At 39.7% G+C, this 15,414-nt stretch overlaps 1 protein-coding gene across 1 annotated transcript in view; it reads right to left on the reverse strand.

Annotated features, from left to right (window-relative positions):
- Positions 1 to 15,414, reverse strand: part of DYRK4 (dual specificity tyrosine phosphorylation regulated kinase 4) — a 67,926-nt gene that overhangs the window by 51,159 nt on the left and 1,353 nt on the right. The window contains exon 2 of the mRNA XM_023549039.2: positions 7,730 to 7,823. Within this exon, the coding sequence (XP_023404807.2) occupies positions 7,730 to 7,823 (94 nt within the window). The remainder of the gene's footprint in view (positions 1 to 7,729; positions 7,824 to 15,414) is intronic.

Here is a 15,414-nt window from a genome sequence, read left to right on the forward strand (position 1 = left end):
ACTCGAGCAATTAGGATGCAGACTGGGACATCTGGAGGACCAGGGAATCAACACCAACATAGCTGAAAAAAAATCAGATAAAAGAATTAAAAAAAATGAAGAAACCCTAAGAATCATGTGGGACTCTATCAAGAAGGATAACTTGTGAGTGATTGGAGTCCCAGAACAGGGATGGGGGACAGAAAACACAGAGAAAATAGTTGAAGAACTCCTGACACAAAACTTCCCTGACATCATGAAAGACGAAAGGATATCTATCCAAGATGCTCATCGAACCCCATTTAAGATTGACCCAAAAAGAAAAACACCAAGACATATTATCATCAAACTTGCCAAAACCAAAGACAAACAGAAAATTTTAAAAGCAGCCAGGGAGAAAAGAAAGGTTTCCTTCAAGGGAGAATCAATAAGTTCAGACTACTCAGCAGAAACCATGCAGGCAAGAAGGGAATGGGATGACGTATACAGAGCACTGAACGAGAAAAACTGCCAACCAAGGATCATATATCCAGCAAAACTCTCTCTGAAATATGAAGACGAAATTAAGATATTTACAGATAAACACAAGCTTAGAGAATTTGCAAAAACTAAACCAAGACTGCAAGAAATGCTAAAGGAGATTGTTTGGCCTGATGACCAATAATATCAGGTACCAGCACAATACAAGGTCACAAAACAGAACGTCCTGATATCAACGCAACTCAAATAGGGAAAGCACAAAAACAAACAAATTAAGACTAATTCTAAAAAATAAATAAATAAACAAAATAATACACATAACAGGAAATCATGGAAATCAATAGATAAACGATCAAAATAATCAAAAAGAGGGACTAAATATAGGAGGCATTGAACTGCCAGATGGAGAGTGATACAAGGCGATATAGAAGGATACAAGTTAGGTTTTTACTTAGAAAAATAGGGGTAAATAATAAGGTAACCACAAAAAGGAATATCAATTCCATAACTCAAGAAACAAGCCAAGAAAAATGTAACGACTCAACAAACACAAAGTTAAACATTATGAAAATGAGGATCTCACAAGCTACTAAGAAAAACGTCTCAGCACAAAAAAGCATGTGGAAAAATGAAATGGCCAACAACACACATGAAAAGGCATCAAAATGACAGCACTAAAAACTTATTTATCTATAATTACACTGAATGTAAATGGACTAAATGCACCAATAAAGAGACAGAGAGTCATGGACTGGATAAAGAAACACGATCCATCTATATGCTGCCTACAAGAGACACACCTTAGACTTAGGGACACAAACAAACTAAAACTCAAAGGATGGAAAAAAATATATCAAGCAAACAATAAGCAAAAAAGAAGAGTAGCAATATTAATTTCTGACAAAATAGACTTTAGACTGAAATCCGCCACAAAGGATAAAGAAGGACACTATATAATGATAAAAGGGACAATTGATCAGGAAGACATGACCATATTAAATATTTACGCACCCAATGACAGGGCTGCAAGATACATAAATCAAATTTAAACAGAATTGAAAAGTGAGATAGACACCTCCACATTTATAGTAGGAGACTTCAACACACCACTTTCGGAGAAGGACAGGACATCCAGTAACAAGCTCAATAGAGACACGGAAGACCTACTTACAACAATCAACCAACTTGACCTCATTGACTTATACAGAACTCTCCACCCAACTGCTGCAAAATATACTTTCTTTTCTAGTGCACATGGAACATTCTCTAGGATAGACCACATATTAGGTCATAAAATAAATCTTTGCAGAATCCAAAACATCGAAATATTACAAAGCATCTTCTCAGACCACAAGGCAATAAAACTAGATCAATAACAGAAAAACTAGGGAAAAGAAATCAAATAGTTGGAAAATGAACAATACCCTCCTGAAAAAAGACTGGGTTATAGAAGACATCAAGGAGGGAATAAGGAAATTCTTAGAAAGCAACGAGAATGAAAATACTTCCTATCAAAACCTCTGGGACACAGCAAAAGCAGTGCTCAGAGGCCAATTTATATCAATAAATGCACACATACAAAAAGAAGAAAGAGTCAAAATCAGAGAACTGTCCCGACAACTTGAACAAATAGAAACTGAGCAACAAAAGAACCCATCAGGCACCAGAAGAAAACAAATAATAAAAATTAGAGCTGAACTAAATGAATTAGAGAACAGAAAAACAATTGAAAGAATTAACAAAGCCAAAAGCTGGTTCTTTCAAAAAATTAACAAAATTGATAAACCATTGGCTACACTGACTAAAGAAAAACAGGAAAGGAAACAAATAACCCGAATAAGAAACGAGAAGGACCACATCACAACAGAACCAAATGAAATTAAAAGAATCATTTCAGATTACTACGAAAAATTGTACTCTAACAAATTTGAAAACCTAGAAGAAATGGATAAATTCTTGGAAAAATACTACCTACCTAAACTAACACATTCAGAAGTAGAACAACTAAATAGACCCATAACAAAAAAAGAGATTGAAACGGTAATCAAAAAACTTCCAACAAAAAAAAGTCCTGGCCCGGACAGCTTCACTGCAGAGTTCTACCAAACCTTCAGAGAAGAATTAACACCACTACTACTGAAGGTATTTCAAAGCATAGAAAAAGACGGAATACTACCCAACTCATTCCATGAAGCTACCATCTCCCTGATACCAAAACCAGGTAAAGACATTACAAAAAAAGAAAATTATAGACCTATATCCCTCATGAACATAGATGCAAAAATCCTCAACAAAATTCTAGCCAATAGAATCCAACAACACATCAAAAAAATAATTCACCCTGATCAAGTGGGATTTCTACCAGGTATGCAAGGCTGGTTTAATATCAGAAAAACCATTAATGTAATCCATCACATAAATAAAACAAAAGATAAAAACCACATGATCTTATCAATTGATGCAGAAAAGGCATTTGACAAAGTTCAACACCCATTTATGATAAAAACTCTTACCAAAATAGGAATTGAAGGAAAATTCCTCAACATAATAAAGGGCATCTATGCAAAGCCAACAGCCAATATCACTCTAAATGGAGAGAACCTGAAAGCATTTCCCTTGAGAAAGGGAACCAGACAAGGATGCCCTTTATCACCGCTCTTATTCAACATCGTACTTGAAGTCCTAGCCGGGGCAATTAGGCTAGACAAAGAAATAAAGGGTATCCAGATTGGCAAGGAGGAAGTAAAGCTATCACTATTTGCAGATGACATGATCGTATACACGGAAAACCCTAAGGAATCCTCCAGAAAACTACTGAAACTAATAGAAGAATTTGGAAGAGTCTCAGGTTATAAGATAAACATACAAAAATCGCTTGGATTCCTCTACATCAACAAAAAGAACACCGAAGAGGAAATAACCAAATCAATACCATTCACAGTAGCCCCCAAGAAGATAAGATACTTAGGAATAAATCTTACCAAGGATGTAAAAGACCTATACAAAGAAAACTACAAAGCTCTACTACAAGAAATTCAAAAGGACATACTTAAGTGGAAAAACATACCCTGCTCATGGATAGGAAGACTTAACATAGTAAAAATGTCTATTCTACCAAAAGCCATCTATACATATAACGCACTTCCAATCCAAATTCCAATGTCATATTTTAAGGGGATAGAGAAACAAACCACCAATTTCATATGGAAGGGAAAGAACCCCCGGATAAGTAAAGCATTACTGAAAAAGAAGAAGAAAGTGGGAGGCCTCACTCTACCTGATTTCAGAACCTATTATACAGCTACAGTAGTCAAAACAGCCTGGTACTGGTACAACAACAGGCACATAGACCAATGGAACAGAATTGAGAACCCAGATATAAATCCATCCATGTATGAGCAGCTGATATTTGACAAAGGACCAGTGTCAGTTAATTGGGGAAATGATAGTCTTTTTAACAAATGGTGCTGGCATAACTGGATATCCATTTGCAAAAGAATGAAACAGGACCCATACCTCCCACCATGCACAAAAACTAACTCCAAGTGGATCAGAGACCTAAACATAAAGACTAAAACGATAAAGATCATGGAAGAAAAAATAGGGACAACCCTAGGAGCCCTAAAACAGGGCATAAACAGAATACAAAACATTACCAAAAATGATGAAGAGAAACCAGATAACTGGGAGCTCCTAAAAATCAAACACCTATGCTCATCTAAAGACTTCACCAAAAGAGTAAAAAGACCACCTACAGACTGGGAAAGAATATTCAGCTATGACATCTCTGACCAGCGCCTGATCTCTAAAATCTACATGATTCTGTCAAAACTCAACCACAAAAAGACAAACAACCCAATCAAGAAGTGGGCAAAGGATATGAACACACATTTCACTAAAGAATATATTCAGGCAGCCAACAGATACATGAGAAAATGCTCCCGATCATCAGCCATTAGAGAAATGCAAATTAAAACTACGATGAGATTCCATCTCACACCAACTAGACTGGCATTAATTCAAAAAACACAAAATAATAAATGTTGGAGAGGCTGCGGAGAGATTGGAACTCTCATACACTGCTGGTGGGATTGTAAAATAGTACAACCACTTTGGAAATCCATCTGGCGTTACCTTAAACAGTTAGAAATAGAACTACCATACAACTCAGAAATTCCACTCCTCGGAATATACCCTAGAGATACAAGAGCCTTCACACAAACAGATATATGCACACCCATGTTTATTGCAGCTCTGTTTACAATAGCAAAAAGCTGGGAAGCAACCAAGATGTCCGTCAACGGATGAATGGGTAAATAAATTGTGGTATATTCACACAATGGAATACTACGCATAGATAAAGAACAGTGACGAATCTCTGAAACATTTCATAACATGGAGGAATCTGGAAGGCATTATGCTGAGCGAAATTAGTCAGAGGCAAAAGGACAAATATTGTATAAGACCACTATTATAAGATCTTGAGAAATAGAAAAAACGGAGAACACATACTTTTGTGGTTACAAAGTGGGGAGGGAGGGAGGGAGGGAGAGGGTTTTTTATTGATCAATCAGTAGATAAGAACTGCTTTGGGTGAAGGGAAAGACAACACTCAATACAAGGAAGGTCAGTCTAATTGGACTGGACTAAAAGCAAAGAGGTTTCGGGGATAAAACGAAAGCTTCAAAGGTCAGCGGAGCAGGGGCTGGGGTCTGGGGAACATGGTTTGAGGGGACTTCTAAGTCAATGGGCAAAACAATTCTATTATGAAAACATCCTGCATCCCACTTTGAAATGTGGCATCTGGGTCCTAAATGCCAACAAGCGGCCATCTAAGATACATCAATTGGTCTCAACCCACCTGGAGCAAAGGCAAAGGAAGAACACCAAGGTCACACGACAACCAAGAACCCAAGAGACAGAAAGGGCCACATGAACCAGAGACCTACATTATCCTGAGACCAGAAGAACTAGTTGGTGCCCAGGCACAATCGATGTCTGCCCTGTCAGGGAGCACAACAGACAACTCCTGAGGGAGCAGGAGATCAATGGGATACAGACCCCAAATTCTCATAAAAAGACCATACTTAATGGTATGACTGCGAGTAGAGGAATCCCGGAGACAATGCTCCCCAGACCTTCTGATGGCACAGGACAGGAACCATCCCCGAAGACAACTCATCAGGCATGAAAAGGACTGGTCAGCGGAGGGGGAGAGAGATGCTGATGAAGAGTGAGCTAATTAAATCAGGTGGACACTGGAGAGTGTGTTGGCAACTCTTGACTGGAGGGGGGATGGGAAGATAGAGAGAGAGGGAAGACGGCAAAATTGGCACGAAACGAGAGTCTGAAAGGGCTGACTCAATAGGGGGAGAGCAAGTGGGAGAAGGGAGTAAGATGTATGTAAACTTACATGTGACAGACTGATTGGAATGATAAATGTTCACTTGAAGCTTAATAAAAATTAATTAAAAAAAAAGACGGGAAAAAAAGAATAATTAGCAATGTACAGACAATAGACATAAGCTTAAATGGTTATTTTATAATGATATTGTGAATTTTCTGGTTAAGTATAACAATAGAACATCATGAATGTCGTGTTTTTATTTTATTTATGACAATTCCTGTCACTATAACTGCAGCAGAATTTTCTTTCCTTAAAATTAATTTAAATGTATTAAGGAAATTTATAGGACAACATTTAACAGAGCTGCCATTACTCAGCAGAAAGGCATGGAATAGAGCAACTAAGAATATGGGTTTGAATTCTGTTCCCCACTCACCGGCTTATGACCTTGGGCTAATTAACCTCACTTGTATCTCGGTTTCTCTCTCTGTGAAATGAGGATAATACAGGGCTTGCCCCTAAGGTTCATGTGAGGGTCATACAGGCATTCAATAAATGTGAGTTCAAGCAGCTGGGGAAAAAAAAAAGCAAGCTGCAAAACCCTTGATGATTTTGCTAAAGAAAAGTCATGATGAAAATCTGTTTGCATACTATTTAAAAATTTGAACTAACAAAGTGTTATCTTTATTATTAGCATGTTTTTCTGTAAATTCACTATTTCAAATGTTTTACGGACTTTTTTTTTTTTGTTTTATCCAAAGAAATATGTTTTAGGTATTAATAATGTTTTGCATCTACAAACGGTAAAATAAACTTTTTTTGTTGTACCTGGTGATGACAGGGGTAGAGGTGGGGAACATGGACTTGCATTAGGGTCCATTTTTATGAGTTATACCCTTGAGGGGTTAAATCAGGAACACCGCTTGGAGGAGGTGACATGGGCTCATCATTTTAAGGAGTGGCGTGTAGTCTACAGGAAGGAGAATTTTCACCAGGCCTTGAGATGGTTCTCAGTCCAGCTCTCCCAACTGTGATGCAGGCAGGATTCAGAAAGTCAAACCTGAACTCTTTGGGCTAAAGTTGGCTGCAAAACTTTCGGAAGATGTCAAACAAGATGATCATTTGAACAATCTGTGAAATTCAGACTGAGGGCTGATAGATTAAAAATACACCTGAAACAGAAGATGAGTTTATAAATGGTCACCTTCAAACCACTACATCACAATATTACCCTCAGAGTGGCAGCACTTGGCTAGTTTTTAAAACAATCTGAGTGAAAAGATGGACACTTAATACTACCCCCATGTCCGTGTCGGGGGGAAAAAAAAAGACCTTTTCTGGAAACGCTCTTGAATACTTATTCAGAACTATTCCAGGAAACTTCAGGTGTGGTTCCAGATATAGAGAGCAGAATATAAGATACTATGGAAGATACATTAGCCTAGTTTTGCTTTTTGTTTTTCCAGTTGCCATAGGGTCATTTTAACTCATGATAACACCACATGTGTCAGGGTAGAAATGCATTCCATAGGGTTTTCCATGGCTGATTTTTCAGAAGTGGAGTGTCAGGCCTTTCTTCCAAGGTACCTCTGGGTGGACTTGAACCTCCAACCTTTCAGTTAGCAGCCGAGTGCTTAACCATTTGCACTGTGGCTCCTACACTAACCCAGGGGCTCCTCAAGTACAAGTTACCTGTCAAAGTAAGGCCTTGCAGTTCTGAAGCTCAGGAACTACACTCAGGCACTCTAGTTGCTTTCATCTCCAAGCTCGCCCAAACCTGGCTCTGCCAAACAGCCTGGTCCTTTCATACCAGTCCCTCAAAGAGCTGACAAACATGCTTGGGGCACAACAATCCCCACTGAGTCCTGGAACCCAAGTCATGATGAGGCCTCTCTTCTCCAACTAAAATTCAAGGATCCTTACCTTCACAGAAGAGAAATTTTGTTTCTTTCTTGCTGTCAAAATTGGAAAGGTTGTCAAACTGGGTTTCCTTGGCTTTTTAGTGTCCATTTTAGTCCTGCAAGAGGGACAATAAAAAATAAGTTGGCAAAAGAAGTAAAATACAGTGGTCGACACATCAAGGTATGGGAAGAAAGTAGGGCAGGCTTGGAGGAAAGAAGGCGGCAGGCCCACACGCAATGAGGAGTCTCTGCTTCTCTTTCTGTTTCCCTTCTGGCAGTCAGATGAAGTCAGGTGAGGGGACATGTTGGCAGTTGTGCTCAGGGCAGAGGGAGAGACAGGAGCAGGGAAAGGAAGATGAGATAATGAGGTAGTTTGCAGTTTAGGACACCAAGCAAAAAGACCTATTTCCCCTAGCTAACTGCAATTTGGAAACCCTGGTGGTGTAGTGGTTAAGACCTACGGCTACTAGCCAAAACACTGGCAGTGTGAATCCACCAGGTGCTCCTTGGAAATTGTATGGAGCGGTTCTACTCTGTCCTATCGGGTCACTATGAGCCGGAATCGACTCGATGGCAAAGGGCTTTTTTACATGCAATATAAACCACATTTTCTTGCCACAAACACCCTTTTCCCTAAAGCATACATATATGAATGGCTACTTGGACAGTTTTAATGCCTATAGAAAAAGGAAAGGGGGACAATTCTGCCTTTTTGCACCTTCTTCATTCAGAGCCCAAACCAAAACCAAATCCATTACTGTGGAATCAATTCTGACTCATAGCTACCCTTTTAGGACAGAGTAGAGCCACCCCACAGGGTTTCCAAGGAGCAGTTCATGGATTCGAACTGCCAACGTTTTGATTAGCAGCCAAGCTCTTAACCACCACACCACCAGGGCTCCTTCATTCAGAGCACAGCCTTATAATTATTCAACTCACTGTAAGACGAAAAAAACAAGTCGGCTCATTTTATGGAATAGAGTTAAAGCAAGTTTATAAATGAGGAGACTGGACTAGATGACCTCCAAAGTCCCTTCTAATTCTAAGCTTCTTTGATTTGAATTCCATGAAAATACCATGTCTTAATCATCTAGTGCTGCTATAACAGAAATACCACAAGTGAATGGCTTTAACAAAGAGAAATTTATTTTCTCACAGTCTAGTAGGCTAGAAGAACAAATTCAGGGTATCAGCCCCAGGGGAAGGCTTTCTCTCTCTCTGTCAGCTCTGGAGGAAGGTCCTTCTCATCAATCTTCCCCTGGACTAGGAGCTTCTCCACGCAGGAACCCCAGGTGCAAAGGACGCGCTCTGTTCCGGTGCTTCTTTCTTAGGCTCCCAACTCTGCTTGCATCACTTTCCTTGTATCTCTTGTAAGATAAAAGGTGGTACAGGCCACAACCCAGGGAAACTCCTCTTACATTGGCTCAGAGATGTGACCTGAGAAAGGGTGTTACATCCCATCCTAATCCTCTTTAACCACAGGCAGAGATTATGATTTATATCACATAGAAAAATCACAGAATAGTGGTCAACCACATAATACTGGGAACTATGGCCTAATTAAGTCGACACATGTTTTGGGGGGACACAATTCAATCCATGACATTATCACAATGAAAACAAAACATTCTGTTGTGACTTACTCCATAGCTCCCCTCCCCTGGATAATTCAGTGGTTATCAAAGACTCTATTTTCTACCTTTCTTTCTTTATGGGTTCAACCTGCCTTCCAACAAAAACACTTAGCCTGTACTCAAAGCTTTGCAAACACTACTTTTCATCCTCAAAATGTGGTGAAATATGCAGGGTTTTTTTTTTTAATAATTTTTATTGAGCTTAAAAAAAATTTTTTTTTAAGTGAAGGTTTATAAATCAAGTCAGTCTGTCACATATAAGCTTATATACACCTTACTCCATACTCCCACTTATTCTCCCCCTAATGAGTCAGCCCTTCCAGTCTCTCCTTTCGTGACAATTTTGCCAGTTTCTAACCCTTTCTACCCTCCTATCTCCCCTCCAGACAGGAGATGCCAACACAATCTCAAGTGTCCACCTGATACAAGTAGCTCACTCTTCATCAGCATCTCTCTCCTACCCACTGTCCAGTCCCTTCCATGTCTGATGAGTTGTCTTCGGGAATGGTTCCTGTCCTGGGCCAACAGAAGGTTTGGGGACCATGACCGCCGGGAGTCCTCTAGTCTCCGTCAGACCATTAACTATGGTCTTTTTATGAGAATTTGGGGTCTGTATCCCACTGACCTCCTGCTCCCTCAGGGGTTCTCTGTTGTGTTCCCTGTCAGGGCAGTCATCAGTTGTGGCCGGCCACCATCTAGTTCTTCTGGTCTCAGGATGATGTAAGTCTCTGGTGCATGTGGCCCTTTCTGTCTCTTGGGCTCATAGTTATCGTATGACCTTGGTGATCTTCATTCTCCTTTGATCCAGGTGGGTTGAGACCACTTGATGCATCTTAGATGGCCGCTTGTTAGCATTTAAGACCCCAGATGCCACATTTCAAAGTGGGATGCAGAATGTTTTCATAATAGAATTATTTTGCCAATTGACTTAGAAGTCCCCTTAAGCCGTAGTCCCCAAACCCCCGCCCTTGCTCCACTGACCTTCGAAGCATTCAGTTTATCCCGGAAACTTCTTTGCTTTTGGTCCAGTCCAGCTGAGCTGACCTTCCGTTTATTGAGTATTGTCCTTTCCTTCACCTAAAGTAGTTCTTATCTACTAACTAATCAGTAAATAACCCTCTCCCACCCTCCCTCCCCCCCCCCCGCCTCGTAACCACAAAAGTATGTGTTCTTCTCGGTTTATACTATTTCTCAAGATCTTATAATAGTGGTCTTATACAATATTTGTCCTTTTGCCTCTGACTAATTTCACTCAGCATAACGCCGTCCAGGTTCCTCCATGTCATGAAATGTTTCACAGATTCCTCACTGTTCTTTATCGATGTGTAGTATTCCATTGTGTGAATATACCACAATTTATTTAACCATTCATCCGTTGATGGACACCTTGGTTGCTTCCAGCTTTTTGCTATTGTAAACAGAGCTGCAATAAATATGGGCGTGCATATATCTGTTCGTGTGAAGGCTCTTATTTCTCTAGGGTATATTCCAAGGAGTGGGATTTCTGGGTTGTATGGTAGTTCCATTTCTAACTTTTCAAGAAAACGCCAAATAGATTTCCAAAGTGGTTGTACCATTTTACATTCCCACCAGCAGTGTATGAGAGTTCCAATCTCTCCGCAGCCTCTCCAACATTTATTATTTTGTGTTTTTTGGATTAATGCCAGCCTTGTTGGAGTGAGATGGAATCTCATCGTAGTTTTAATTTGCATTTCTCTAATGGCTAATGACCAAGAGCATTTTCTCATGTATCTGTTAACTGCCTGAATATCTTCTTTAGAGAAGTGCGTGTTCATATCCTTTGCCCACTTCTTGATTGGGTTGTTTGTCTTTTTGTGGTTGAGTTTTGACAGAATCATATAGATTTTAGAGATCAGGCGCTGGTCAGAGATGTCATAGCTGAAAATTCTTTCCCAGTCTGTAGGTGGTCTTTTTACTCTTTTGGTGAAGTCTTTAGATGAGCATAGGTGTTTGATTTTTAGGAGCTCCCAGTTATCTGGTTTCTCTTCATCATTTTTGGTAATGTTTTGTATTCTGTTTATGCCTTGTATTAGGGCTCCTAATGTTGTCCCTATTTTTTCTTCCATAATCTTTATCGTTTTAGTCTTTATGTTTAGGTCTCTGATCCACTTGGAGTTAGTTTTTGTGCATGGTGGGAGGTATGGGTCCTGTTTCATTTTTTTGCAAATGGATAGCCAGTTATGCCAGCACCATTTTTTAGAAAGACTATCTTTTCCCCAATTAACTGACATTGGGCCTTTGTCAAATATCAGCTGCTCATATGTGGATGGTTTTATATCTGGGTTCTCAATTCTGTTCCATTGGTCTATGTGCCTGTTGTTGTACCAGTACCAGGCTGTTTTGACTACTGTGGCTGTATAATAGGTTCTAAAATCAGCTAGAGTGAGGCCTCCACTTTCTTCTACTTTTTCAGTAATGCTTTACTTATCCGAGGCTTCTTTCCCTTCCATATGAAGTTGGTGATTTGTTTCTCCATCATATTAAAAAATGTCATTGGAATTTGGATTGGAAGTGCATAGTATGTATAGATGGTTTTTGGTAGAATAGACATTTTTACTATGTTAAGTCTTCCTATCCATGAGCAAGGTATGTTTTTCCACTTAAGTAGGTCCTTTTTAGTTTCTTGCAGTAGTACTTTGTAGTTTTCTTTATATAGGTCTTTTACATCTTTGGTAAGATTTATTCCTAAGTATTTTATCTTCTTGGGGGCTACTGTGAATGGTATTGATTTGGTGATTTCCTCTTCGATGTTCTTTTCGTTGATGTAGAGGAATCCAAGTGATTTTTGTGTGTTTATCTTATAACCTGAGACTCTTCCAAACTCTTCTATTAGTTTCAGTAGTTTTCTGGAGGATTCCTTATGGTTTTCTGTGTATAAGATCATGTCATCTGCAAATAGAGATAATTTTACTTCCTCCTTGCCAATCTGGATGCCCTTTATTTCTTTGTCTAGCCTGATTGCTCTGGCTAGGACCTCTAGCACAATGTTGAATAAGGGAAAAGGGTTTTAAAAAGATTTTTGGGGGACTTTGTTGCATGAAGGTTGAAGAGAACTAATAAACTACCCAGAGCTAAAGTGAATGTTGCTTTGAGAACTGAAACTAAATATTTTAAATTCCTCCTTATTTCCTTATATGCAGATCAAAGTTTCTCTATCTCTCCAGCCCACAGCAATCCTTTTCTTCTAGATTTCAACAGTACTCTTGCCTCTGGGACTCATTCTGTCACTTGGTCGATAGCTTTAGTGTTACTTGATTATCTTGGGTATATATATTTTTTGTATCATCCTGATTGTCTCTTAGGGACAGGGATGGTGAGCTTGTATTTTTCTATATTCCTCAGAGAAGCCAGGACAGTGTCTTGTCAATTGATAGCTCCCGGCAAAAATTTGCCAAAGGAAGAGAAATCTAAGATCAATTTATCAAGGATATTCAGAACATCAACTGTGTGCCAGGTCCTGTGCTAAGCATGGGGGATTCAAAGATAAATAAGAATCTTACTCTCAAGGAGTTCAAAGTCTGGGGGCAAGAGAGACCCACAAAGAGTGGTGCTAGTATTACTGCATTGCATAGTATTTGATATCTATGCATCATCTATGTACACAGTGCCTCGATGTCTAGAAAGGAAACATATCTTTTGAGATTTACCTGTTATGATTTCAGTATTTCTATTGCTGTTGTCAGTAGCTTGATCTCTATGTCCTCGGGGGCTGCCTTTCAGCAGACATTGTGGCAGTGCAGGGCTTGCAGGCACTCCCTTTGCATTTATGTGAACAGCAGATAATAGACTTTAATTGCACTCATTTCTGCCAAAAAGAAGGAGCCCTGATGGCACAACAGTTAAGTGCTTGGCTGCTAACCAAAAGGTTTAAGGTTAAAACTTACCCAGCAGCTCAGCAAGAGAAAGACCTGGTGACCTGCTCCAATAAAGATTAAAAAACTTGTTGCCATCAAGTCAATTCCGAATCATAGTGACCCTATAGGACAATGTAGAATTGCCCCCATAGGGTTTCCAAGGAGCAGCTGGTGGATTTGAACTGCCAACCTTTTGGCTAGCGGCTGAGTTCTTAACCACTGTGCCACCAGGGCTCCCCATAAAGATTACAGCCTAGAAAACCCTATGGGGGAGTTCTACTCTGTCATATGGGGTCACTCTGAATCAAAATCAACTTGACAGCACCTAACAACTGCCAAAGAGAAATCCTCGGATTGACATATTATTCTTGAAACTCTTAATTGTTCCCTGACACACAAACTCCTAAGAGTTGGAGAAGTCTTAGAGGCCATCTTGCCCCTTTTTCTACCCTGGGCAGGAATCCTCTCTTTAATACAGTAGGTCCTCCATATCTGAGGGTTCTGCATCTGCGGATTCAACCAACCACAGATCAAAAATATTAAAGAAAAAAAACAAAGTTCCAAAAAGCAAAACTTGCATTTGCCATGTGTATCAAGCACTATGCTGAATCCACGCCAATAACATGCTGTAACCTCCTGCCATCTCACAGACCCTCGGTCTCTCTCTAGCATTCCTTGTTTGAGCATTGTTCGCCTCACATCTCGTCATTATTCCCTAAATAACTATATATTTACATTGTATTAGGCATTATAAGTAATTTAGAGATGACTTAAAGTATATGGGAGGATGTGCATAGGTTACACGCAAATACTATGCCATTTTATAGAAGGGATTTCGGTATGTGGGGGGTGGGGGGGTTCCTGGAACCAATCCCCCTTGGATACCGAGGGATGGCTGTATTCCTGACAATTGCTCTGCTTGAATATTTCCACACCAGGATTCCATTGTTCCAGGTAACCCGTTCCACACCCAGCTGTTCCTGTACATATGTTTGGTGTTCAATAGATGTTTACTGAAAGAATAAATCATATTGAGCAAAATATCCTCCTCTACTGATCCTTATTATCTATCCTCTGCAGAACAACGAACCTACCCTCTCTGTTACCTGAATATTTGGAACTGCAGCAAGTTTCACTCCCCTGAATCTGCTCATCTCTAGGAATTCTGCAGTTTTTGTTTTTTTTTCAAACCCCTATTATGTGATAGAGCATCCGGGCATAGTGGGGAGAGAACATCCTTGTTGTCACTCTCTGTTTTCTAGCTGTTTTTTTTTTTTTCTTTTTTTTCTTTTTTATGGTCCCTCTTAAAATGGCTCCAGTTTTCTAGAATCAAGATTATGTTTTGACCAATACAAAGTCAGGCAGTGAGACCTTCACATCCCTTGATCTGGTTGCTGTATTTCTGTTAATGCAGCCAAGCTGTTACAACACACTCAGACTGGGTTTGGAGTCAGCTAAAACCAACTCTCCCAGCACAGGGCCCTTCACACTTTGAGAAACATGCATTCTGGCAAATTCGCTGACAAAAATATTGAGTTGGAGAAAGCCAAAGACAGGGAAGTGTGGCATACTGCTTGACATTCCCTTTAGGTTTCTCTCTTTCCTCTAGATAAGGACTAACGCAGAAGGGAAAGAACAGACTAATTCACAGATCCAGTTAGACATATTCTAGCTGGCTTGAAGAAACACTGAACTCCTGGATTTTATATACCTACCACATATAGGTGATTAAATTCCTCAATACCGACTACAAAGGACATTTACATTTGTGGTTTGCACATTTTGAGCTTTTCCATTCTTAAAGGGCCTCATACTTTTGCCAAGTCTCCATTAAGCCTTAACAGTGAGGCCTGCATTAAGATTGGTTACTACATGAGTCATTTAAAACTTAGAAGGGTCACAAGTTATTTAAGCCCAGAATGGGCTGATGGACGTTTTAAAGATAGTAAATCGACTCGACGGCAGTGGTTTTGAAATACCACTAATTAACTACAGATTTTAAAAACTTCTCAAAATTTGGATAGTTCAACTCCATTTTAAGGAGAAATTTGCTAATGTTGGAAATCACCCCAGAGTGGGAGCAAGTACCACCCTGAGATGAAAGTGTTGCTCCCGGTGTATGATCCTCACGCACCTTAACGTGCTTTTGTGTCTAAGGGTTTGGGCTCTAGTTGAGGGCGGAGGACCACAGGCATATG

Source organism: Loxodonta africana, chromosome 4 (assembly GCF_030014295.1).
Source record: "Loxodonta africana isolate mLoxAfr1 chromosome 4, mLoxAfr1.hap2, whole genome shotgun sequence".
Taxonomy (NCBI): domain Eukaryota; kingdom Metazoa; phylum Chordata; class Mammalia; order Proboscidea; family Elephantidae; genus Loxodonta; species Loxodonta africana.